Source organism: Numenius arquata, chromosome 8 (assembly GCF_964106895.1).
Source record: "Numenius arquata chromosome 8, bNumArq3.hap1.1, whole genome shotgun sequence".
NCBI classification, from domain to species: Eukaryota; Metazoa; Chordata; class Aves; order Charadriiformes; family Scolopacidae; genus Numenius; species Numenius arquata.
Genome location: NC_133583.1, coordinates 40,070,821 through 40,097,489, shown reverse-complemented (window position 1 = coordinate 40,097,489; position 26,669 = coordinate 40,070,821). Strand labels below are relative to the sequence as shown.

The window sequence follows — 26,669 nt, the reverse complement described above, 5'->3', positions numbered from 1 at the left end:
GACTGTTTTAAATTAAGTGTGAAATATTCCTCATAGGAGTAATATTTGTTTGAAGGATTCTAAATGAATGGTTCATGCAAATATGTTAGAACAATACAACTGAAGAAGTAATTCTTTTTTCCAAAGATGCAGTCAAGTTGTCAGAAGGTCAGGATAATGTCATGTAATAATATCTATTTCTGATTCATGTATGTATGCAAGAATTCATAGAGGTTTAGATGTACTCTCTAAGGGAACAGGAACATATGATGTATCTAATTGCTTACAGCACTGATTCCGACAGGGCTGAACTCTGCTTTCAATGGCAGTGAATTACACAAATGATGCCACTGGTTTTTGTGCAGTTGTGTTCTGCTGGATGAATGGGTTCAGGACCAGAAGAAACCCTGGCATCTCCAACTAGTAGGTCACTGAAGCCTAACACTTCATTATATTTATCTACAGGTTCATCATATCCACATTTTGAATTTCCATTCAGTTTGAGGAGATTGAAGAGTCCTCCACAGTTCCTGTGATCAAATCATTCACTTACTGTAACTAAAAACATCATTATTGCTCAAGTTAAAAAAGCCTTTGTGATGCATGGATACAATATGCTGTGAATTCCAACAGGTAGGTATTCCAACATGTAGGTATTTCTTTTTATGTGCTTCCTACATGTAAGCTAATAAAAGCACCAAATGTCATATGGAAAGCCTGTCTTATTCAATTTTCAGTCTTAAACATTTAAATCTAATGTCATGGCTAAATAAGTTCATTTCTGGAATTTTCTGCACATAGAATAAGACACATTGTGTTATGTGTTTCTTCAATGTCTGTTGCAGTCTCAAGATACAGCAGGGTTCACAACACAGAAATACTACTAAGGAGAGCCACGGAACCACTAGACATCATTCTGTGCTACCATGAATAAGATAAACAGAACATTTAAGAGACAACCAGGAGACTTTCAAGCAGGAGACAAATTTCAGGAAACAGCCACAAACTTTAGAAATTGTACCAGCAGCAGCTAAAGGAAGGATAAAGTCTTGTTAATGAAACAAAAAGGATGCTGTTTAGAGAGTAGAAAAACATGAGATAAACTCAAAAAGAACTAGATTATGTTTTGCTGGGCCAGACTTTGAAGGACACGTCATTAAAACCACATATGGCACAGTAGTTTGTTTAAACTTTCAGGGACATTCTAATTGCCTGTTTCCAACATGCACATTTCTAGCTAAAGATTCAAATAACTGAACATAGGTACATTTATGTACCCACGGTGGTTGTACAGTAAAAGAGAAAGCAGAAACCTATCCCCAAAGAAAAGACTGTAAACTTCTAATTTAGATAAGAGACTTCAGACTAAAACTAAACCTCCAGCAATTACAAGAACAGCTTTAAAAGAAAGTAACTGATTTTTCTGAATAAAGCAAGAGAAAAGGGGTGCAATCAGTTAAGTAAGGAAACCTAATCCCTGAAGGAATACTGAAATGTACAGAGATGTTACAAATGGTAGAAATGTCGCTGTTCTCAGTGCCGAATGTTAAGATTCAGCCTGTAAACCGACCTTAGATGCAGCTGCATGATTTCTTTGTGTGTCCAAAGGAGGGCAACAAAGCTGGTGAAGGGTCTAGAGAACATGCCTTATGAAGAGCGGCTGAGGGAACTGGGGTTGTTTAGTCTGGAGAAAAGGAGGCTGAGGAGAGACCTTATTGCTCTCTACAACTACTTGAAAGGAGGTTGTAGAGAGATGGGGGGATCTGTCTCAGGAAAATAACAAGTGATAGTGCAAGAGGAAATAGCCTCAAGTTGCGCCAGGGGAGGTTTAGATTGGATATTAGGAAAAATTTCTTCACCAAAAGGGTTGTCAAGCAGTAGAACAGGCTGCCCAGGGAAGTGGTGGAGTCACTATCCCTGGAGGTATTTAAAAGATGTGTAGATGTGGTGCTGAGGGACATGGTTTAATGGTGGACTTGGCAGTGTTAGGTTAACAGTTGGACTTGACGATCTTAAAGGTTCTTTCCAACCTAAATGATTCTATACTATGATTCTTTTGTGAGTCCAAAGCCATATTTCTTCTTAGTGGGTCTCAGCTGGAATTGAAGAAGTGACTTGCCATGTCAATGCAGGAGACTTTAGGAAAAAAATTGTCAGAGGATCACTAGCTTCCTTTTTTATCCTTCAACACATGACAAAAATCCTCGGAGGAAAGTATTTTTATTTATGTCATTGTAGCAAATTCTGTTAAAGTTATATTCTCATGTCTGTGTTGACTTCACACAAGTTTGACTTCATTAAAAATGTGCAGTTATTTTTGGGGTTTCTTCAGTTAATCTGCTAATTCTGAATTTTAAGTATCCATTTCAATTTTATAAGTATGTCTTCATCCAACCTTACGGACTCTTCCAACAGTTGCTAACCAGAAAATAATTGCATTCTATCACATCCCTTCCTATCTCTTCTTCTTCTGTAGGGCTTGAAAGAGGGGAGGAAATCGTATATACAAGTGCAAAAGGTATGGATGGAGGAAACTGTCATTGAGAAGGAACTGCTAGAGCAGGAATTATTTTGCCTTAAAATAGTTACTCTTTGTCATGACTCAAAGTTTCATCTTTCTTTCTGAGTGGCTAATAACCTTTGTGACAGACGAATGACATAGCAGGAAATTTTCAGAACTATCATTTTATTTATCCCTTAGATAGCTTATGAGCCTTCTGTATTCCCATGGGAACAGTCTTAATCTCTCTTTAAGAAGATTTTTTGGAGGATTTAATATTTAAAAACTGTTTAAAATATAGAGGAAAGATATCATAATAGTTAACAACTTCAGAGATGAAAGGATCCTAGCATGCCTCTCTTCTATTCAATGTTACTTAATGCAAACAATTAAAACAAGTATCTCACTTGATGCATGTATCATCAACCACTGTACTTATTTTCAAACAGTTATGTTTCAAACACCAATGTTTAGTTACTGTGCACTTCCCTCCTTGACAACTTTTAAAATGGTTACAAACTTTGCAACAAGTCAGGGCCTGTTGCCTTAGTTTCTATGAGAATCTAAAATCACTTGTAAAACACTAATAAAATATCAGTTTATCTACTTTTATTGCATTTTTTGCTGAATTCTTTTTACTTATGGATATTAACATTGCACATATTTTGAAAATTTATTGCCAAATGCACATACTGTGGGACTTGGTTTCTGACCTAAGAAAGAAATACAAATGAAAATTGAAAGTAATTATCCCCTGTGCAGACCAAAAATCCTTGTCCCACCCCAGATAAGGCATTTGTGGAATTCATCTTCAAAAGGAAAATAATGTCGCTCAGATGTGCAAACTCTGTTGGGGACCACAGGTAAATTAGGCTCTGAATACCAAGCATATCCTACTGGTTGACCCATTAAATCATCCCAGAAATTTCCCCATTCAAAAGTTTCATGTTCCACCATGTCTGTGAAAATGAAAGACAGCAATGCCAGAGTGTTAGACTCAAAATTATATTTCGTCTCTTGATACCTATGCAGTTTCTCAAGCATCTGCTCTGCTTAAAGCTAGGATCACAACTCTGGACATCTATGGAGCACAGATGTTCTGTATACAAAGTTAACTACTGATCTGTATTTTCTTATTTTTCAGTTTAAATTTAAATTTGACAGTTTTGACTGTTGTATAACAATATTATAAAAGAAACTCAATAGTGTAGATTTAGAGAAGCTTCATTATTAGCCTGTAAAAATAACTGTTGACATAAGGATTCTACCTAGAAAGGCCTCATGATTGGCAGTCACATACTTCCTTAGAGCATTTTACCCTTCCTATATGTACTTCTTGGCTAGTAAATGATGGAAACATATATGTCCTTCTTGCCAAAGTATGTTCCAGTTACTGGAAAGAGTAATAAGTGGGATAAACAATATAAGGGATACATATTACACAGAAAACTTTCCAGGTCCTTCTCCCCTCTCTCAAATACTGTTAATATGCATAAATATCTGTAAATGTTTGAGAGAGACAGAACTAAAATGATTCAGTATCATACTACTCAACTTTCCCAGGTTAATTCTCCTAAATATCTCAGATATCTCACTATTAGGCAGAAAGACAAAAAAAGCAAGCTCCTTCCAGATACAACACAATCTAAAGAACAGAAAAATGCATCCTATCTTCCAACAATAGAGACATTTCCCTGCTTTACTTCTCTCTTATTTCAGTCTATCCTAACAGGTTCTATAAATCAAAGTTTCTATGTTATACCAGCTTTTGCACTAAAAAAATTATTCTCATTTGCATTATGCATTTCACTCAACACAAAATCACTCAATTCAATTTGTTTAACATTGATTTTTACCTCAAAAACTTCTTCATCCAGAATCCTGGTTCCAAAGACAGTGATGCCATTGGTGTCCACAACTGCTTTGTCACTTCTTTCAAGTGGTTTTGTAGTTTTTTTGTTACAGTCAACAATCATTGTAACAGTTTTTTTCTCCACACTAATAGCTACTCGATGCCACCTATTAAAAAAACCATAATGCTACTGTAATTTAGGTTTCTAAAACTAGTTCATTGTGTTCTTATCAAGACACTTTATTTCAGATTGTGTACCAATCAAGTCACAGATAAAATTTTAAATGTCACCATTCCTTCTTTCACACATACACAAATGTACACAATGCTTTGTCTATTCACTATATAAATTCTGTCCCTTAGTACAAAGGAATCTGATCCATAGCTCATTGTCTATATCCTATATAAGATGAAGTTCAAGCTGACCTCTGAAGCTTTATCCAGAGAACATCAGTAAACTCCAGGTAAAAGCGAGTGCATTGTTTACTGTTACTATTCTGTTCAATCTAATTTTATTAGAGTCTAATAAAATCAATCTAATTTTATTATATTGAACAATCTGACAGCAGATTTTATTTTTATGAATATGTTTGATTTTCCAAATTACTTAAGGAATGACTTGTGCAAATATATTTAATCCAACAACTTATTCTTTGCTATTTACTTTTTACTATTTGTTCTCTGTGATCACTCACCAAAATCTTGCCATGTTCTTTTGCTTATTTGAATGTATCCCATAGCTATAGATTTTTCAACGTACAACAGTTCCAACATAGATGCTTTTCCAGATACATATACTTAAAAATGCTTGCCAATATTCCTGCAACGATAGCTTTGCCTACATAAATATTCACCAAAAAGTGAATGAAGTGATTCAGAATACTGACACCTGATTTCATTTTAAAGACATTTGAGAATAAAGTTTTGTACAATTTGCCCAACTGTACTATGTTCTTTGTGAGACTTTATTGTCATGACAGACCACATTAATTTAGTGAGCCTTTCTGTTATGACAACTTAAATATCTAAGAGCAACTGCAAGCATCTCTGTAATCTAACACGGAGCAAAACATCAAAGAATCTTTGACAGACCAGGGCAAAAAGTGTCAAAGTATGTCATATTAGCGTCTGGTAAGAGGAAGGCTGGAATCAAATTATTTTAGTTGGCATTTGTGGCACTAAGGTTGTCTAAATCAGAGAGACAGCTTAGATCATTGTTACAATGAGCCTCTGTATATCAAAAGGAACACCTCAAAGCTAATGGAATCTGACTGCTAAACAGTATCACTGAGCCAGAACTCTAATTCCATGTTTTCTCTGGAACGCAGTTGAACATTATCATTATAACAGCAAACTGTCCATACATCCTCAGGCACATTACACTATTTACACTTTTTAAATATATGTCATTTTGAGATGAAGATTGTTGTCCTAGATCCTTCATAAAATAGCTGAGTCAGAAGAAAATTGTCGGTCTATCTTTTGAAAGCATGTAGAAGTTGAAAGCATGAAAACATAGCTCACAGTGGCTAGGATTGACTCCAGTTGATTTAGAAGTTGTACAGTCTCACTGCAGGAAATTGTACCAAAACAAGTTCATTTTGATTTCTTCATTTTTATCAGTTTCTAAACATTTTGAGTGAAGTTCTGAAAGCCATGTCGAAGCTTTGTTATTTAGAGGAAGCCAATGGAAAAAGAAGTTTGCTGCTTTATTTTATCACTCCTTCTGCTAGGGAAATACGTCCGGTTTAGGTTTCATGGTATAATTCCATTCTCTGGTAATACAAGGACTTTTATCTTTTATTCCTTTATAAACATATTTCACTATAGTTGAATTTTTGCCCTTCCTTCTCTACTGATTTGTTTTCTTTTGCTTTAATATGATTTCATTCTGTTTATCTCTGAAGACTGTGGCTCCTGGCTTCCTGGACTGCAGCACAATAAATAAAAAGTCTTTGAAAGAATGAATGTACAATTAAATGCACTAGAATGACATTCCCAGAGAATGATTGCTTGTCTACAAAGGCAAGTTAGGTACAAAAAATTAACAACTGCATTAATAACGCAATAGGTGTTTGAGATTAATTGCCTTTACTGAGGGCACCGTATAAGTCCTTGCAGCACTTCAGATTAATTGTCCAGCTTATTCTTCCCTCATTTCCTTATATATAGACATCTAAAACTAACTTATTTATCTGCTGTTTGTGTTCAGGATAGGAAATTTCTATGCTGTCTTGTCAACTTGTCTTCACTCTGCCTATCATCTTCAAATGACACAAGACAGCCCTTCTAGTGTAACTATTCCTTAAGTCTTTTTGAAAACAGTTTCTATATTGCACAGGAAGAATCTTCATAGGTTTAGTTTTGGTGGGTTTAACTTCTATAATTATTTCTTCACTCTTGATTTATAGAAATGGCAAATAATAAAGGTGGTTTGGCTTTATTTGTAGCTGTATACACCATTTGAAGCTACAACTGTATTCTGGTCAAAGGTTCTCTGATTTTGTACCACAGCAGTCGAACTAGCTGGAAACTGTGTTACTGATTTATTTAAATATTTAACATAACTCTTTGTAAATACCATAATCACCTATACAGTGGTCTATGGTATTATTTTAAAATTTTACACTTACTTGCCATCAGCAATGTTGACTGTTCTAAAAAGAGGATAGTCTTCAGGGGCAGGTTTTCCATTTTGGTCTTCAAACAGGAAGACAGGGGATCTACCAACTTCAACACCTACTTGCTGAATTCCTTGCTCATTGTAGACAGACAGAAGGAAGGACTGGATACCCTTTTTAGGTTTTACTGTCATTAATATTGAAAAATCTTCTGGAAAATCTCCACCTGTAAACAAAGTGATATATACAGTTACAAATGCAGAAAACATGAAACCATTCTTTAAAGGTTTACATTTTTCTACAGGCACAGAGAATCCCGCATACCAACTGTTGGGGTTTTTTAATTCTCCAAAATGAATACAGAAAAAAAGAAAAACTTTTATTTTTTTTTTCTTTCTGGTCTCGCTTTAATTCTTGAAAGAAATACCTTAATGATTCTTAAAAACATGACTTGCAAGTCTATTGTGAATGTATATTATAATACAATGTATGCAAGAACCATGAGAGTTTCACATTCATTATTTTTTATATTAATCTTCTTTTTAGCAATCTTCTAATTTAGAAGCACGCACTACAATGTCACACAACAAAATATGTATCTGTATTACAGCAAATCTGTTCCCAGGCATTTCATATCCCTTCATAACCACTTGTTTTAGTCTCTCTCTCACAATATATATTTGAGTCTTTCTAAAATAATATTATGTATGATATTGAAAAAAATACCTAACTAGTTTTATTTAATAGGAGCTTTAGGCAAAATCAAAGAACATTTAGTTTTTGTTTATTCTCTGATGCTTTCTCTTTGAAGTAGAGATTATATATTAATCATTGTTTCAACCTTTACAACTAAAAATAAACAAAATTAAAAGTGGATATAGCTTGTTTATAAAGGAAAGACTGAGGTTTGACTCAGTACTGCTCCTGCTGAATCTGGAGGTAAACCTGCATTTCAGTTGATGTGAAAGTCTATTAGGCTTAATACCAAAGACGTGTAAGACTGATATTCTAAAATTCAGAATATACGTTGGATCCGTGCAGCTTCAGCTGCAATTTACATGCGAGAAATAAAGGGATTAGAATCTAATCATAATGTTGGCAATTAATATAACTGCAAGTGTGTGCATGAGAGTGGGTAAAATGTTCTAAAGCATTTTAATAATATAATACAATAAGTTTTAACAGAACATGTGACACTTTTGTAATAAATAAAAGTATGTGAGACTTCAACATCAAAAGCTGATTTAGGAATTTTTTCTTCCAATGGAGAAAATATAAGATTGTTTCCAAGACAGGTCTTCTGTGAAAACTGTCTCAGAATTTTACGGAGTCTTCCATGAAGACAAGCTATTGATGGCATTAACTCTTTAGTTACAATGTGAAAAAAAAAAAAAAAAAGAAGCATAAAGTCTTCACTGCATTTTAAATGACATACTACTCTTCTAAAACAGAAAATCCCTAGTTTTACACTTATTATATTGTCTGCTACAATGTTCTTTTATGTGCTTAATACCATCTTTTTAACTTCTTTTGTAGAAGGTTGTTGAAACATTGTAGTAATACAGACCACTTTAGGGCTAGATTTGACATTTTATTTTGAAGGGATCAAAGCTCAATAAATAGGAAGCATTTAATTTATTCTGGTAATGAATAAATGTCAAGCTTTTTAATGACAAAGCAAAACTGCTAGTTTACAGATTAAATTAAACTGTACGTTATACCTTTTAACATCAGAGTAAACAGATGTGAAAAAAAAAAACGGGAAAGAAAGAGAAAAGATGAATGTCAACAAAGGCCAAAAAAATTATTTGAAAAGCACTGAACACTTGCCCTGTCTGCAATGTTAATTGAAAAATGTTGAAAATGCTTAAGGCTAGTGACACTAAATCATCTAGTCTGGGCGTGTGCTCCTCAATCAGATAACATCCTATAAAAAAAACAACCTGGGAGCTTTCTAAGAAAAGTGGCTGAAAATGAGTCACGTGCCTCAGTTCAGTAGTTTCTGTTATCACTGCTATGACATAATATTCCCAGATGTTTTATCTTGCACCCACATTGTGTAAGTAAAAGTAAATTTCCTCCAAACACAGTTTTGATTGAAAAAGTAAAAAAAAATGAATGACATTCTAACATTTAAAACTTTATGTATTGCTATGTATATATAGTTCTTGGACACATACATGGAATAGTCATCAAAGTCTTCTCACTTACTTTTAAATTTCTTGTTCATTGGTAAGGTTCTAGTTGAACAATAACCAAAAATAACAATAAGAATTGAAGGGAAAATCAGTAGAAAAATCTTTGTATAAATCTGGGTTGCCATTCCTGTTATTCCTATATGCTTTTGTAAAAGATAACTTAGAGCTTACAAACAAATAGTACAACAAAAATCTAAGTAGTTATCTTCACAATTTATAATGCCTTCCAGTCAGTGAAATCAATGCCTATTATATTCTGGGAAGTTGGTAAATATTATTAGATCCATTTTTAAAAGGTGGATATATTGATGCTCCCAGCTTTTGCCATTAATAGCTTCCTTTGAGTTACAGTAGATACTATACTTCCTGATGAGCTATAGGATAAAAGCAAGCACAGGATGCATTACAACTTGTATTGTTTAGCTAAAATGATGTCTCACAACTTGGTTTTGTCTTGGATATCTTCTGTATTCTTTCCACTATTATAGAGACTAAGAAAAAGGGACATGATCACTCCAATATCTTCAAGAATAATCTCTGAAAAAGAAGGCTTTCTTGTGGTGGAGACAGGATGCCTGTTCCACTAGATTCAAAAGGAAGTAATTACTGTAATCACCTCCAAAAATTGTTTCTAGGTTCTTTACTGAAGTAGAGGATAGTATGACATTTTCCTGTTTTAAGCAAAGTTTTCTGGCCACTTCTTTTCATACTATGAGTGAACACTGCTTTTCATTTGTCTCCTGCACACAGAAGTGTTGCAACAGATGATTGGTAAAATCAAGCAAACTCATTCCAGTTGTAAAGCAGAAACTGAAAACATTAATAAGAAGAGTACCTAAATTAAGGCAGTCAAAGCCTACAGAAATTTAGGTGTCAGCCAACAACATGAATACTTATTTGTTCTGGCATTCAAGAATCATATGAACAGTTACTACTGCCAGATCTTCTCTTTATGTTATGATTTGCTTCATGAATAAGCGCAAGTCAACCCAAGCTCTCAGACTTCCAACTCTAGTCTCTCAGGCTTTGATTTAGCCGAAGGTGCTTGTACTGTTCTAAGCTTTAAAAAATATCAGTGATTCCAAGTCAGTTTAATCTTCTGGCCAGTTGCATTTGAATGCTCATTTAAAGTTTTTTATTGTACCACTTGGCTTCAGTGATACACATTGTAAAACTCAGAATATGAAGGTGCCAGCTCATTACATTGTGCAACTTGTGCAGTTTTTTAATACAATGGATTATTTCTGCATTTTTTAAAGAAAGAGCAGTCCATATTCTGCTAACTTTACTTAAGTGAAGTAGTAATTAATTACACACATAGTCACACTAATATCAGCAAGACATTGTAGACTGTAATGCGTCATTCAATGAATGATATTTTCAGCTGGATAGCTGTTAAATATATGCAACTTAGTTGAGAAGTTATATTAAAAACTGAAGAACTGTGTTAAAAATAATATAAATATTATATCTGTAGTGAATTTTGCTTTGATCTTCTTCCATGAATAAAAAAGTAAACTGATGAATTAAGGGAACGTGTAAGTTACGCTTAAGTTGTGTATAGCTGTTTCCCAGGTTGCTCTGTATTTTTTTTTAGTTTTGTATTTCTACAAAATAATGTATGTTTCCCCCTTTTATAGATCTTGGATGATATCTATATGATTGTTACTTTGAAAGACAAAAGATAAAATATTTTTCTTTGTCAGCATCTAACGTGTATGTTTATAGACAGACTTGTTCAAACTCTGCATGATGTATCAAAGCAGAAAAATTAAATGTTCCATGATTTTGGTTTTATTTTTATTATTATTTAAATATAATTAATATTTATAAATATATTAAATTAATAATAAATAAAATAAATAAAATTAAATATTATTTATTTATTTGATTCTTATTATAATTTTCCTCAGTTTGGGTCAAGTGAGAAGTGACAGCAAAATAATGGAACAAAAGTTTCTCCTCAACATCCAAAGAATCTTTGTTCCAAAGTGTGATTATTCATTTTAGAGAAATTTGAGAAAAGATGGAATCGCATTACCTACTATCCTCAACTAGCCTGTTTTAGTCTCCCAAATACCCAGATACTCTTAGGTAATTCTTAACAGATGGTACTTCTGGGAACGATTTTGCAATGGCCAACCGCAACTCACTTCTACCACTGCAGCATTACTCCAGGAAGTACTGCTTTTAAATGGACTACTGAAACTGGAGGAAGCTTGCCAAAGCCACCAAATAAGCTTTCCATCAGATAGCATTAAGAAAGAGCAGGTAATATGACTTACAGGCCAATTCTGCTAGTGACACAGAATTTGATGAAGAGATTTATAACTGAAGTCAATAAAAACTGATTCATTCAGTGGATAAAGAGCATGTCCTGTCATTCGTATGCAGGCCCAACTCTAGAGATAACAGAAGTGTTTTGTTGTACTGATGATGGACTACATGCTGTGTTTTAGATACCATAAAAGCATAGTCAGTAAGATAATTTACCAAAGTAAAAGCTTTTTGACAATCTTACCTGGGTACAGCTGCTTTGTTGGGGCACTGAGCTGTGCAGTTTTTGAAACTCTGTAGGCAACATCCGATCCTTTTGAGTCCCTTCTGTTTGTGCAAAATCCTGCTGTTCTTGATACTCCTTCTGGTGAATTGTGAAATTCTAATGCTTTCAGCACATCAACAGGTTCAGCTGACAAAGAAGAAAAAAAAAAAAACAACAAAAAGAATTAGTCATCTTGCATCTTTACAGTATGCAGCCTCTAAAAAGGATATTAATTTCATTGCAAAACTGTATGTGTAATCACAGCAGTAGCTGCATCCTGTTTTGATTTCTTGCAGATTACCTGTATACCAGAATATTATTTTAACAGGATTATTTATTTTTAAATATATAAGAGTTCATCCAATGTAATTGTTATGATCAGATTTTCAAACTACTTGACTACATGCTGAAAATCACTGTTTCCCAAACATAGACAATCTTGGTGACTGAAACTTACAACACATTCTTTTAATGAGTGATTTCTAAGAAGTGCAACTGATTTTAAAAGTTTGCACAGAAGTTTCAGAAGCATTAAGCTACTAATAATCTGCTATCAGAAACTTGTTTTTTGCTAACATTAAACTGTATTCTGATTACCGATGACTGTTTTCTCAGACACCAAATGAAAAGGAAGAAGTTAGTTAATCTCATGTCTCGAGTTAGAGAAAGAAAAATGTACCTCCTTTGCCTGTAAGAAGTGAACAGACTAAATCAGTGTCTTTCATCATTTCCAAATTACATTCAAATGGACCTGTTTTGTACTCTAGAGCCCAAGTACATTTAGGTTGAATTTATGCTCAGTGTCTAACAATTTAAAGCTGAAGTCCAGAGCTGCTACTGCACTGATATTGATACAAAAATATTTATTTATACATATATAAATATATATATATAAAGACAACAACGAAGCTTAAATCTATGAAAGTTCACCGTGGCAAAAGGGCCAAATACTGAATGGACAAGCACTTTAACAGAGGCAGTGAGAGAACATAATTTGCCTACTACATATTTTTTCTCTTAGAAAAAATTAAGGTGCTCATTATCCCTACAGATCACGGCTTCACTAATTTATTTTTTGAGTGGAAACAGAATTTCAACAGATTATTTTTTCACTGGGACTACTCCGCAGTTTTTATGCTGGCAAACACATAAACACTTTATCTGGAAAGACAAAGTTTTACATGATTTTCACTGTTAAAGCTGAGAAATGTGTTTGGTGAATCTGACCCTTCTTCATGTCTTTGAACTGCACTGTGGCATTAACTATAGCTAATTTATTCTGTTATTATTCATTTTATGTGTCAACATATACCAACTTAAGCCCCAAAATTCACTGTGTGAGAATATTCAACTATTTGAACAACTATTTGCAAACAACAAGTGAAAGTGTGTAAAAACTTAGGTAAAGTGGTATTCTAATCAGTCACTGACAGACACATCTGCCTTCTTTTCTTACTATTTGTACAGTTCTAGGCAGTTCTATTTTTTTTGTTGCTGTAGTATCTCAGAAGTCACTTTAGTGCATTCACTATCAATAACAGATGTGAACAAAGTTAAGTTTAACTAGCGCATCCTATTCATCTCCTGGCACTGCCAAATATGAACAACTCAGCCAACAACTCAATAGCCAATGCTTGTTGCAAGCTAATACATTTTGAATGCTACAGTATACACCTGAATTTAGTTAAAATCTACATATGCTACAGATTCAAGAAATTCTATTTCAACATTCTCAGAGGAAATGTTTCAATAGTGTGCAAATTCTGAAACATTAGTCTTACCTCTCTGTTAAGTACTAACTAAATAATTTTAATGGATATAATTTATTTTCTCCAGGTATTCCACACAATTCTAAAGTTACTACCATACTGAAGGAACTGCCACACTTTTTTTTTCTGGTAACCAATGGCTATTTTTGCAGTACCTATAATAATTTGAACCAGTAATGTAAAGTAGAACCAGTTACTGGAAATATTAGTAAAAATTCCAAGTTGCTGTATAAATCAACCACTGCTACATTCCTTTTTCCTTTGCTCTTTTCTATAATTTGTACCAGATTCTTCATTATTTTTTAGAATAATGGTTGTTCATTGCCTGGCTTACTGGGAGAGTATTCATCCATAAACAAGATTATTCACTACTCCCCGCTAGTTCTGCTGCTAAAAAAGTTCCAGACAAGAAAGAGCATAATAATAGAAGAGAATAATCTTCAAACGAGAAATTCCAAATAATTAGAACAAACATTTTGTTAGTAGTCCATAGACGACATCTATTTCCACAAACTGTGTGTCGTGGTTTTGGCTGAATTTACCAAAACCGGACCGACAGATGGCCCTTCCCCCCCCTTCCCCCCCCCCCTAAAAGAGGAGAGAGGAGGAGAAAGAGATAAGGAGATTCAGAAGTTTAGAATGAACTAAACTACTTTAATGAAGAATTAATATTAAAATAAAAATAAAGAAGAAAATAATGAAATAGATACAGTATATACAAAACCGTATCAAGCTCCCAGGATGACAGTCACATCACCAGCAGGCACTGGGGAAGTCCCAGACTGGACTCAGTGACGAATGGGAACTGGATTCCAGCTCTGGAGTCAGGAACACACGGATCAGGATCAAAGGCAGATGAACAGACAGAGTCCTCTCTGGACGTCGGCCATCGCAGGAAGGGGGCTGACCCTTTGATCCCTCAGCCTTTATACTGAGCATGGGGTAGATGGGATGGAATACCCCAGTTGGTCAGGTTTGGGTCACCTGTCCTGTCCACTCCTCCCCACCGATGTGACCCCTCTACGTTTTTTCCGTTTCCGACCCTCTAAGGGGGCAAATAACGAAATTGGCTGACCTTGGTTGTTACAGCAATAAGTATAAGCAAGGGCCTCCCTGCATACCGTTCCTTGGCATGGAGCACAAACATTGGGCTTATCATTCTGAGAACGAGCAGTTTTCTCCACAATATGCCGTTAATTTCAGAGAGTTAGAGGAGGCCTAGCTAGGGTGTAAAGTTACAGAACAGAAAATTGGTTCGGTTTTACTTCAAACCGGGACACTGTGATTCACAAAATGTAAATATCAAAAACACTAGTCTGTTTACAAGGATTTCTAGACATTTCTAGACTTGTCACATTTCATAGAATCATAGAATAGAATCATAGAATCGTCTAGGTTGGAAGAGACTCTTGGGATCATCGAGTCCAACCATCTACCCTACTCTACCATATCCCCCAACACCACATCTAAACGGCTCTTAAACACATCCAGGGATGGTGACCCAACCACCTCCCTGGGCAGCCTATTCCAATGCCCGACCACTCTTTCTGTGAAAAATTCTTTCCTAATGCTCAGTCTAAACCTACCCTGTTGGAGCTTGAAGCCATTCCCTCTTGTTCTGTCATTAATTACCTGTGCGAAGAGACCAGCACCAACCTCTCTACAGTGTCCTTTCAAGTAGTTGTAGAGAGTGATGAGGTCTCCCCTCAGCCTCCTCTTCCTCATACTAAACAGTCCCAGCTCCTTCAACCGCTCTTCATGTGATTTGTTTTCCAGGCCCTTCACCAGCTTCGTTGCCCTCCTCTGCACTCGCTCCAGCACCTCGATATCTCTCTTGTATTGAGGTGCCCAAAACTGGACACAATACTCGAGGTGTGGCCTCACCAGTGCTGAGTACAGGGGCACAATCACCTCCCGACTTCTGCTGGTCACGCTATTTCTAATACAAGCCAGGATGCCGTTGGCTTTCTTGGCCACCTGGGCACACTGCCGGCTCATATTCAGCCGCTTGTCAATTAGAACCCCCAGGTCTCTTTCTTCCAGGCAGCTTTCCAGCCACATTTTTCCAAGCCTGTAGCGCTGCTTGGGGTTATTGTGGCCCAAGTGCAGAACCTGGCACTTGCCCTTGTTGAAACTCATACCATTGATGTTGGCCCAATGATCCAATCTATCTAGGTCTCTCTGTAGAGCTTCCCTATCCTCCTGGGAATCAACACTCCTGCTTAACTTGGTGTAATCTGCGAACTTGCTGATACACCCTATGTCCTTGTCAAGATCATCCATAAAGACGTTAAACAGAAATGGTCCTAACACTGAGCCCTGAGGCACACCACTTGTGACCGGCCGCCAGCTGGATTTAAATCCATTGAGCACCACTCTTTGGGACCTTCCAGTCAGCCAGTGCTTGATCCAGCGGATCGTTCTACGACAAGTTATATGAAGTAACACATGCAAAAATGCTAATTAGTCTATCTCCTATGATAACATGGCTAACTTACTAAATATTTACAGGTCACAACTGACAGAAACTGCTTCTCTAATTTATATAGAAGATTTCAGCTCGCCAACTTGACCAACAGTTAAAAAGTAAAGAAGTTCCTTAGAACTCTTTAGATAAACTGGACAGGAATGTACAAGATTTAATATGCTGCTTTGCAAAAATTTGCTTTTGGTAGAATAGAAACCTACATATCGTTCAGTCTGTGAAATAACCAGAGTTTGTGCCTCTTCCTCATAAATGTTCTTGCAACATTCTTGTCCATGTCATTATTTAACCTGGTCTCAAGTCTAATCAAATGCCCAGATTAGGACGCAACCAATCCTATATTTCAGCTGGGAAGTTGCAGGCCTGGAAGTCTCCTCACAGCTGTTTTTGCCATCTCCCAGCTGAAAACAGGGCTTACTGTGTAAAGCACTTCTCCCCTACACTCTTCCTGTGTCATGCATAGGACTAGCTATGCATATATTGAGGTTTGTGCAGAAACACCCTCTTTTTGCTAGTGGAAATTTTGTCTGGGTGAATTTTGGCATTTTTCTTTATTTTCTGGAACTATGGCACCCTAGTTGGAGCAAGTGTTCAAGTAGCCCTGACCAGGCTGCCATGACATTAGTCTCAAAATTCTTGATGAGCTCACTGTGCATGCTCACATGATCTGCTTAATGCCTCTACGGAAAGCACTAGACGCAGTTGCTCTCAATACGCCACAGAGCACACACATCTAAGAATCCAGTCAAAACCAAACAGTTCTTGAGAAACAGCAGTGCTTAGATCCTAACTAGTTAAAGGTAGCCTGTTTGAAGTACAAAGAATGACGAGAAGTCCTTGCACAGCCAACACTGGCCTGCTTAGCAGACGTGGGTAGAGAGGTAGGAAGACAACTCACAGAGTCAGGGAAAACCATAGCCTGGAAGCTATCAGCTGAAGCTGTGGCTTGTCTCTGCCTGTTTCTCTAGGTTCTGCAGTGCTCAGTGTCACTGTACCCTGGGAGCTTCAGCTCTTCCCGAAAACTGCCTCTTCTCTACCATTCTGTTCCCACGCAGTTTCTGGGAATCATAAGAAATAGCCAGAAACAGCACCAGTGCTACGGCTGTGCAGTTTGCTTGTTTGCATGGTCCACAAATTAAGACTACAGCTTGTATTTATATGGGGCAACATTAATGTAACCCATATACTGGCAGATCTAGGGTCTCTCACAAGAACTTCCTTACAGTGCATAAAGCAGCCTTCCTAAATTATTTTATCTTCTAGTCTCATTTCCTTGAATAGTTTTCTCATAAGAGAAGAAAACTGCGAATTAATGATATATGAAGTAATGCTTTTGCATTCTTCCAATTTGGTGGTAAGATTTAAGATAGCAAGGAAATAACCAACAAATAAGCATCATGCAAACAGCTCTGCTCATCTCTTCTTGTGTGCAAGTTCATTCTCCTTATGAAACTTACACATCAGCTTTGAAAAATCAACTTTGCTTGCTATGGCAAATTTGACAAAATGCAAATTCCAGATCCTGAAAGTGGGTCCCTTCATGCAGATGTTTCTGGCCAAACTGCACTGCTGCTTGAAGGCCACCTCCTGCAGGCAAGCCAGACAAAGCCACAAGATAACCTTTTGAAAAGAAGCCCATGTTCATCAGGGCAAGCGTGCATTTTTCAAGTTAAGCCCTCCTGAGTTTCAGACCACAATCAAAAAGCAAGTTTCCACTGTGCTACATTTCCACTGGTAGAGAACCAACTGCAGGGGATCATTCTTCTCACTAAATACTATAGTGCAAAGTTCAGCAGCATATGTCCTTGATTCAAAAATGTTCAGAGAGACGTGCAACTTTCACTGCCACTAACAGGCTATACAGTAGCACCCAGAGAAGAAGTGTTTAAAAGTGCTGGGATTTCTGGAATGGCAAAGTAGAATTCTTCAAAATCCCTTTTTAGGAGACAGAATCGTGTGAGATGGGAACCCGAGTGTCCTAGTATCTTTCAAGATACCAAACTGTTAATTATTTAGCTCTAGCATAAGCTCCTGGTTTTCAAAAATAAAGAAGATAAAGTACAAAAAAATTAGGGGTGTAACATCTCAAGACCTGAAATAACTTGTAACTTGCAATATTTAAAATTGTAGAGCCAAATTCTGGTCTTCATTACTGTGATATGACTGAAGTACATCCATTCACTCAATGAGCTTTCCATATTTATAGAGATATGGATAAGAACATTTGATCTGGAGCATATAATATTAAATATAACTCCGAAGCCATATTTAACCTTCCTTGCCTTCTCTTTAGCTTTCTTCCATAGTAACTAAATAGGAACCTTAGGGAAAAAAAAAAAGACAAGTTACCGAAATATATAATTTTCTAAGCTTCTTAAATGGTACTGAAATACGTGTAAAAGCATGTTCACTAAAAAGGAGGAAGAAAAAAAGCAACTTCTTGTCAGCATATCTCTGCTGGAAATTAAAAGGATTCAGTGAAGCAATTGTAAACTGGATGCTAGACCACACTTTTACATTGCCAGGTCAGGAAAGAATATCAGGAGTGATTTACATGAGGGAAACTTCATGTCTTTTCTGTTTGTTTGGAGAGGACGAAAATACAAAAACTAACTTCCAATTTTCGTTACCATTTTCAAGGGTAGACTTCCTATATATACAACAATACTTTTATTTTAAAAGCTATGACAATGCATTCTACTCAATGAATTAATAACCACATATTTTTTAAAATAAAATGCAATTATAGATTGAAAAATAACCTCTGTAAAAATCTAGACTACATTTTAATACTACATATATGGATCAAATTCTGACGCTTTTATATTGCATTGTACCTAACAACTACTGCCATTGTTCAGTGTGATTTCTTCTGGAGTTAAGTAGAAGCTGATGAAAACAGCAGGTTAATTTCTGATATGTTATAACATCATAAATATAAACAGCCCTTATTACTCAAGATCAGAGGACTTGCTTCCTTCACTTTGACTTCTTGATACGTTTGAGCTGGAACCTATTATGTAATATGGCTCTCCCCTTCTCTTGGTGGAAACTGTCCACGGAGGAGGCTCCCAGGTACCATAACAATATGGTACTATTATGATGATGATATCAGAGAAATGAGGGACTGAGAAATTGTACAACAATGCAGAAACTGAAGTCCTTTGGACACAGAGCCTGTGCTGATGACTTATTCAATGTGTGACACCAAGCCTCCTTGACTTAAGGATGACCTCAGTTTTCAGTGTAAATGCCTAGCGTTTCCACATCTCTCTATGGGAATGCTTCTTGTAGGTGACCACATAACCCTAGGTAGAAGGATATACATTACAAGACAGGCACAAGTTGCATCAGATGTAAGAAAATTTGCATCAGAATGGTCAGGTCTGGTTCATAACATTTGGATTTATTTAAATGTAGATGGTAATTAAATAAATGGTGTTTAATCATGTCTTCTTAGTTTATAAAATATATATCCTGTCTGTAACTGAGATCATGGCAAACTTAATATCTTAGTGATAGGCAATAAAATTTCTTGTTTGTGCTACAGCAGCCACCATTAGAATTCTGTACTGTGATAAAGTTCAGCTGACCCTGCAAAGGCAAACTGTACAGAACACAAAAAGGATGGATCAACAGTGCATCTAACGGCAGCAATTCCAGTCTTTGGAATTACACCAGCAGCAATCATTTTGGATAAAAGGTTAGAATCTATACATGTTATCTTTCTAGCTATTATCATGTTGCAAGGTTAATTATTTTTATTTTAATGAATTTGCATTTATGAAAATGTTTTCATTTACAACAGAGGCTTTTTAATAATTTTCTAGCTGCTGAACAACTGCAGCGAATCCAAAATCAAAAGAAGTTCTCCATAGAGGCTTACTCGAGTCGCATAGGTTTACTCAAATCAATCTAGTGAGTGACATTAATGTACATCCTAGGTGTATAAATTTTAGGCCATTAAAACACACTGAAAATAGAGCTGTATTATTTCGTGTAAGTAGAATGTTTTGTCCCATATCACTCTAAGCAGCTAATGTGTACGTGTCAATAAATTTACACTTAAGCATATGAAACACTTGAGTTCCTGTTTCTTAGCATACCTATCAGCTTCCACTCATAGTATCTTACTAGTAATTTAAGTCTGTTGCTGTCACAAATCAATTGAAAAATTCTGTGTCAGAGTCATTTCACTTGATAGAAAATGACCTGGACACTCTATTATTAGAAATGTTTTTTATTTGCAGAAGAAAAATTTTCCACATACTTGTGAGTGCTTCCTCAGAAATTCTTTTTGAGCTAGGTTTCTAACCATCCTTTCCTGCATAAACTGTATTGAGAAGCACCTTACAGGTCAATTCTGTGAGTTGCTGCAATTCCTTACTACTGTGAATCTCACTCAATATTTCATGTTCTACTTGGATCTTAAGAGGTCAAACATCTAGATTGGTCTTAATACAGATGCATGCAGTGGTCCTCAGTAGACTTGAAATATGTACAGATTGAAAAGATATTATTCATTGAAATGAGAGTTCTTTTGAGTGAATTTCATTATTCCCTAAGAAATAACTAAGGAAGTCAGAATGGAAAACTGTGCTTCTTATCTACACACCTTGATCTTTCTTCTATTCTACGCAGAACATGCTGTAAGCTACTTAGAAGCTGCAGTGAGAGAGGAAGATAGCCCTGAACCTTTTTAGATGGGCTATACCAAACTTGACATCTGTTCTCTTTCTATGAACTGTACAGTAAAGCAATTGTAGCTGCAATTAAAGCTGTTGGTGACTAAGGACCAAACAGTTCAAGACAGACTTTTATTGAAGATAGGGTATGCAGAGGAAACAATCATCTGCATTTTTAGAAGGAAGGACTTTCCTATCAGGACTGACAGGAAAGGGACTGTTGTGGCAGCTCCTGGCTACAAAATTCATTCCCATATGAAATTGTTGTGGGGATGACTCATTTAGAGCAAAATATTTTTCTTTCTCTTCAAATGCCTGATAAATTATTGACTTTGAAATCTTATTATATTTAGATTTTGGCCTGGTAACTCCTGGGTCTTAGTCTCTTAATTTTACGAGAGAGCTCAGGCACAATGATCCTTCCCAATTTTAAGGCTATGTTCACCTGTATAATTTACAAGATGCTCCCAGATTGCACGCTGGGGGACATGCCTTAAATGGAAATAATAAAAAAAAACTTGAGGGGAAAAAAAAAGAGACAGTATTCTTTACTTTACAGACATACCCTAGCAAACTGAGTGTACAACTCTTTACTATACTGTTAATAACTTTGGTAACTGTGGCTTTTCCTTTTTCAGATATAATAAACAGTATTTTTAAGAAACAGTTTTATATATTTTTCAGATACAATAAACAGCTGACTTCTTGACTTATCATAATTCTTCAGCAATGCCCTTCTTTTGATTAATGTGAAAGTGAAAATTTACCAGTGATGACTCCACAAATAGCCTGTAAGAGTTACAATCAATAACTCGTAATTGGTGAAATATAGCCCTGGAGTAGAAAAGAGCTTAATTTGCCCCAGTAAAAAGAATTAGCTGAGAAATTTAGGAAGACTAATGTTTCTAAATTACTATTATTTCACTTCATATTTTTCCATGGAAATATGTTTCATTCTGCCAGTAATCTGTTCCAATGGAACCACTGCAAAACTAAAACTTAAGAGTGTTGAAACATTAATCTTAAATTCTAAATGGAGTGTTTTTTTAAAGTTTAGTCCAGTTTTATTTCACTGTGACAGATCATTTAAAGAGTATAAGCTATTATAGCCTGGTAGGCTAAAATATGTGAATTTGGTGGGTACAGATGAAGGGACTCCTTATATTTGTGGACAAGACTTTCAAAATAGGCTACCTATGGTTAGATTTCTAGGTATTTATTTAGGAACTTAATTAGAAGGTACTGGCTGCTCCACAGTTTTTTTGAAACAATGCTACCTGTTAAAGGCATAATAGCCTACAGTTAGTTAGTTTCCTTACTTTTCTTAAAATTTTGAATCTTCATAGCTATAAGTGCTCATTCTAAGGACTCTCCATGTATTCTATAGGTGGGTAAAGATAAAACCTGCTATGATGAAGGTTTCTAATTGACACTTATTAGAAGGTCCAAGGCTTAATGAATGAAAGGGGTGAAAATATTTTCATGAACAAGAACTCATATGAAGGGGTAACTAGTCTTCAGTGTCTGCTGTTGACCTCTCAGAACAGTGTTGTCAGGCCGGAAAAAGGGAGAAATGTTTTTCTTTTAAAAACAGTCTCAAATACAGATTGTGTCAAAGTCCTACATAGGTTTATTTTAGCTACCATTTGTCTAGCTGTTTCAGTAGTTCTCCTACTGTGAAACCTGGTACCTTTTCCCCTCCATGCATTCCTTCTTCCAGATTATTAGTCCAGTTTATGATTCTATCAATAACTAGCAAGCAATTTAGTTTACTAGCTAGACTTAAGCTTGCTAGAGCAGAGAGAGTGATAAATGCTGCCATTTTGCCAAATTATCAATAGGGAAGTCTTTACTAGCAATGTTAGAATTTGGATTTGTTAAACTGTTAATTTGTTGACTAACAAGTTTTTTGACTACAGCACTACAAATCTGTGCTATTTCTAATGCGGTAGGAATATCTTTGTTCTTACTTTTACCCTTATACACTTTAACTTATTGTGGGCAGGTATGATGCGTATATTTTAAAAACAGAAATACAGACAATTATTATTAACTGTACTTATCAATTCACTATGTTCTTCATCTGTTAAGAATTAATACAGGAGTAAACATCCAAAAACAGGAATTCAAAAGCATGTTATGCCCAAAATGCTTTACTGGGCTTCCCAGTTCTTAGAAAGGACTCTGTGTTTGGGCAGTTGTAGGTTAACGGTTGGACTTGATGATCTTAAAGGTCCCTTCCAATTTAGACAATTCTATGATTCTATTACCTTCCCACTGCAGGCTCTAGTCTCTCTATCCCACACAATGATTCCCTGCAGTTCTGGTATAGGTGTGAAAGCCCCAGGAAAGGATCAGACACTCTTCTGTCCTTAGCATTTCCTATTGGCTAGCTCTGGGCAGATCCACGTTTTCTCAGAGGCGTTTGGGATTGGCAGTCTGAGAACCTCCTGCCTCCCAACTCTCTACTGAAAGCCCAGACATGTAACAGAAGACTCTTCTGGGAGCGAGCATCAAAAGTATCGGTTCTGCAGTGTCCTTTGTGAAGGTTCCTATACTTTTCATAGATGTTAACCAAAGGGCTTTACAGAACTGGATAATATGAACTCTCTGTTTTGTGGGCTGCAAAACTGAGTTACAGAGCATCTTCCAGGTACAAAAATGAAACCCGTTAAGCTGCCTAAAGTAATTACATAGTGCTCCTGAAAATCAAGCTGTTTTTATTCTAGGTACCTAAATATAAATTTATGAGATTAACTGAATATATATTGCTCACGTATATATTTCTAGAGACATACTTCACATTTGTTTTACCTGTTAAAAATTTTCCTACATGCTAGCTTTTAGATGAATTATGTAATTGGAATCTTGGCTGGTGACATTTTAAGAAGAAGGTGTTATTGCAGTGCTTTCATATTTAATGATTACAAGAACTAGAGATTATCCAGATGCATACAGGAATGCTTTAAATGGCCTATGATTGACTATTTCACCTACAGAGGGCTTGTGTGAAACTGCTCAGAACTGGCTACTTCTGTTTCCACACCAGTTATTTGGAAATTTTTCACTGACTTCCTATGCTGCAAAATCTTCTAAACACGTGGGAGTATTTCAAAGACAATAAAGACAGTCTATGCATATATAGGACATATTTTTGATACTAACTGTATCTCTTTATAAAGACCAATCTCTAACACATACAGTAAAAAAGAAAAACAAACACGAAAAAACCACTTAAATCCCATACTGAAACCAGTGGGAAATTGCCTATCTACAGCTACACACTCAGATCTTTAATAGGGTTAGCTTGTGGGCTCATTTATTTACTGGAAATATTCAGCAAAAAAAAAAATAGAGTAGTTTTTTCTGGGCTTTGTTAGGTTGCACAATTCTGACATGTAACCTTGATTTTCAACTGACATTTCATATTTTTCTTCTATGTTCTGCCACAAAATATGACTTTTTTATTACTTAAAACCTTCTTTGAGACTAGATAGGTTGTACTTTTATCACTCTTTCAGCAACCTTGACTGCAATCAAGCACTAAAGACCTGATCCCGATTCCATAAAACATTTCACTTGTTACCCACAAAAGATTGGGCTAGTTCATCCCTGGTGCAGACCTGTATTGATCCATCAGTTTACAATATTTTAACATCTGTATCAATACTTCTGTGGAGTTATTCCTATTTTACACCACAGCAGATTATATAAGAACTGCAGCCCAAGTGTCTAACTATGTTGAAGGCTCTGCTAAAGATTCAAAATGTTATTTTTGTACAGACAGTGGAGACAGTACTTCCAACTGTGAAAATCTGCAAAACGAGTATTAAATTCTTGGAGCATCCTGTTTCTATTACCATATCAAAAAAAAGAAACAGTCTAAAAATGGTCACTGCTACAGGAAAAGACAAGGTGTTCCCTCAGCAACTAAACATAAAAGAAATTGAACCCACTAAAAAGTTTTGTTGATCAAGGTATTTATTCCAAATAGACTTCAAAAATATCTTCTAATAAAGGGGAGTTTTCAAAGGTGGATCATTTGTATATTTTTCAGTTATAAGCATAGAAAAAAAGCAAAACATAGCTAAGGACAAGATTTACAAATGGTGCCATTTAAAGTAACCCTATCTAATTTGACAGAGAAGCAACTAAATTAGTTTTTTAAATCATATAGCTAAAAACTTTCACCATACTTTCACTGATGTCAAAGGTATTATCTCCCTTCTGAGACCAATGCAAGGAAATCAGACCCAATTCTGTACCCTACTGATATTAGCAGAAATTCCACTTAAGCAAACAGCAAGATTGTAAAACTCTGAATTTTAGTTTTTTATAAACTATTAATGGTTGATAGCCTATCAGATTACTATGATAATTTGAGTAAATATACAGGTAACGGACAGAGTAGATAAAACTTAGGCTACAGTAACACTTTAACATTGTGACCGTAATTTGCCTCATAACAAAGTTAATTCATGTTATAGACAAAGCTTAGCCTCCAGTGACATTATTCATAGCAGGATCAGGAATGTCGTTTTTTAAATTATATATTATAATACATCTTTCAATTTGCTTTGCAGCAAACACTTTGCTTCCATATAATAGCAGCTCTGCCAAAAAACTTCTGTTTCACATACTGTATGCATTAACTCTTTGACATACAGTGAAGTCCCAGATCTAGAATTTACAAAGGTTTTTACAACCCCTTATGTGCGATAATGTGCTAAAAAGAATTTAAGTTCTGCCAGATTCTATTCCTATTGTAATAACAGGGTCAACAATTAATCCTTACATTTACAGTCTGTAAACTTGGTATTTAATACTGAGTAGTACAGTTATAAGCCCCCACAACAGGCATGTATGTTCACCTAATTCCTTTTAAGTCACTGCTCTCTATTGTGTCCATCCAGAGGGCAAATCTTTATCACTGCATGAGACTTCATATTCTTAGAACGTTACAGATTTCTCCCAAGCTCTGCTTAATTTATTCCTCTCTATTATCAACAAATACTCAGAACAACAATAAATTAACCAATGCTGGGAGGATTTCTTCTGAAAAGAAGCAGAGAGCTCTACAGAGAAAAGAAAAGCAACTTCTTAATCTTGCTGGCAGATGGAAACCCTACTGTTCACCACTGTACAAAACAAATCCAGGAGAGACATAATTGCTCCAGTGTGTTTTAGGTATAACTTCACTTCAGTAGTAATGTCATGGCACTTTTATTATGCTGCAAGCTTGTTAGAATTAAGGGTCCTATTTGGAGGAGACCAAGTAACTTTGGACAAGACAATTGTGAAACTCAGTATGACACCTCCTTTCCTACATTTTACAACTGCTACAGACAACAACTTTACCAACAATAGTTTTGTTGTCTTTTTGGTTTTGGTTGGCTTGGGTTTTTTTAATAATCAGAAAACACCATAGCCCCAGGAAAGGTTTTATATCATAGATTATTTTTTCTAGTGACATTCCAATATTAAGCTCTAGGCACAGAGATTATTTCAAGCCAAACCCACTGAATATTTGAAGGTATTCTATATGTACTTTTATACAGTTACATTTGTTAGGATATACACAAAACTGAATTTGAGAAACTTCGGCAGAGCTAGTGAAAAAGACATAGTTTCCTGCAGCCTGAATAGTCCTTTCTGGGATCCTTGTGAAATCTACTTCTAAATTAAATGCAAAGATTCATGCTCTAGAGAATCTACAACACATACCAGTCATTTTTCTGTGTCAGATATCTGCTGCTAAAGTTGAAATAATTATTTTACCTTAGAAACAATTTTAAAAATCTAAATTATATAACAAAACAGACATATACATGCAGGTCTCTCTTGCACTATTCTGGGAAAACTGGACCATTTCACCTGCTGATCCCTGGGACTCAGAAAAACTTCAGCTAGGACCACTAGCTGAATCTAGTGAAATCACCCTTAGACTTAACCACTTTTCCTCACTTTGCAAATATTTATCTGAGAAACCCCTGTATATCCTCTATTTCTGAAGGTTAATGAAATTTTGTTAAACTAAA

The 26,669-nt window shown here is 35.7% G+C and overlaps 1 protein-coding gene across 1 annotated transcript in view; it reads right to left on the bottom strand.

The window, feature by feature from the left end:
- The window catches only part of COL11A1 (collagen type XI alpha 1 chain), a 160,718-nt gene that overhangs the window by 130,346 nt on the left and 3,703 nt on the right, over positions 1 to 26,669 (bottom strand). Inside the window, exons 2-4 of the mRNA XM_074152644.1 lie at positions 11,672 to 11,839; positions 6,965 to 7,178; positions 4,336 to 4,498 (exon numbers count right to left, since the gene is read on the bottom strand). Of these exons, the coding sequence (XP_074008745.1) occupies positions 4,336 to 4,498; positions 6,965 to 7,178; positions 11,672 to 11,839 (545 nt within the window). The remainder of the gene's footprint in view (positions 1 to 4,335; positions 4,499 to 6,964; positions 7,179 to 11,671; positions 11,840 to 26,669) is intronic.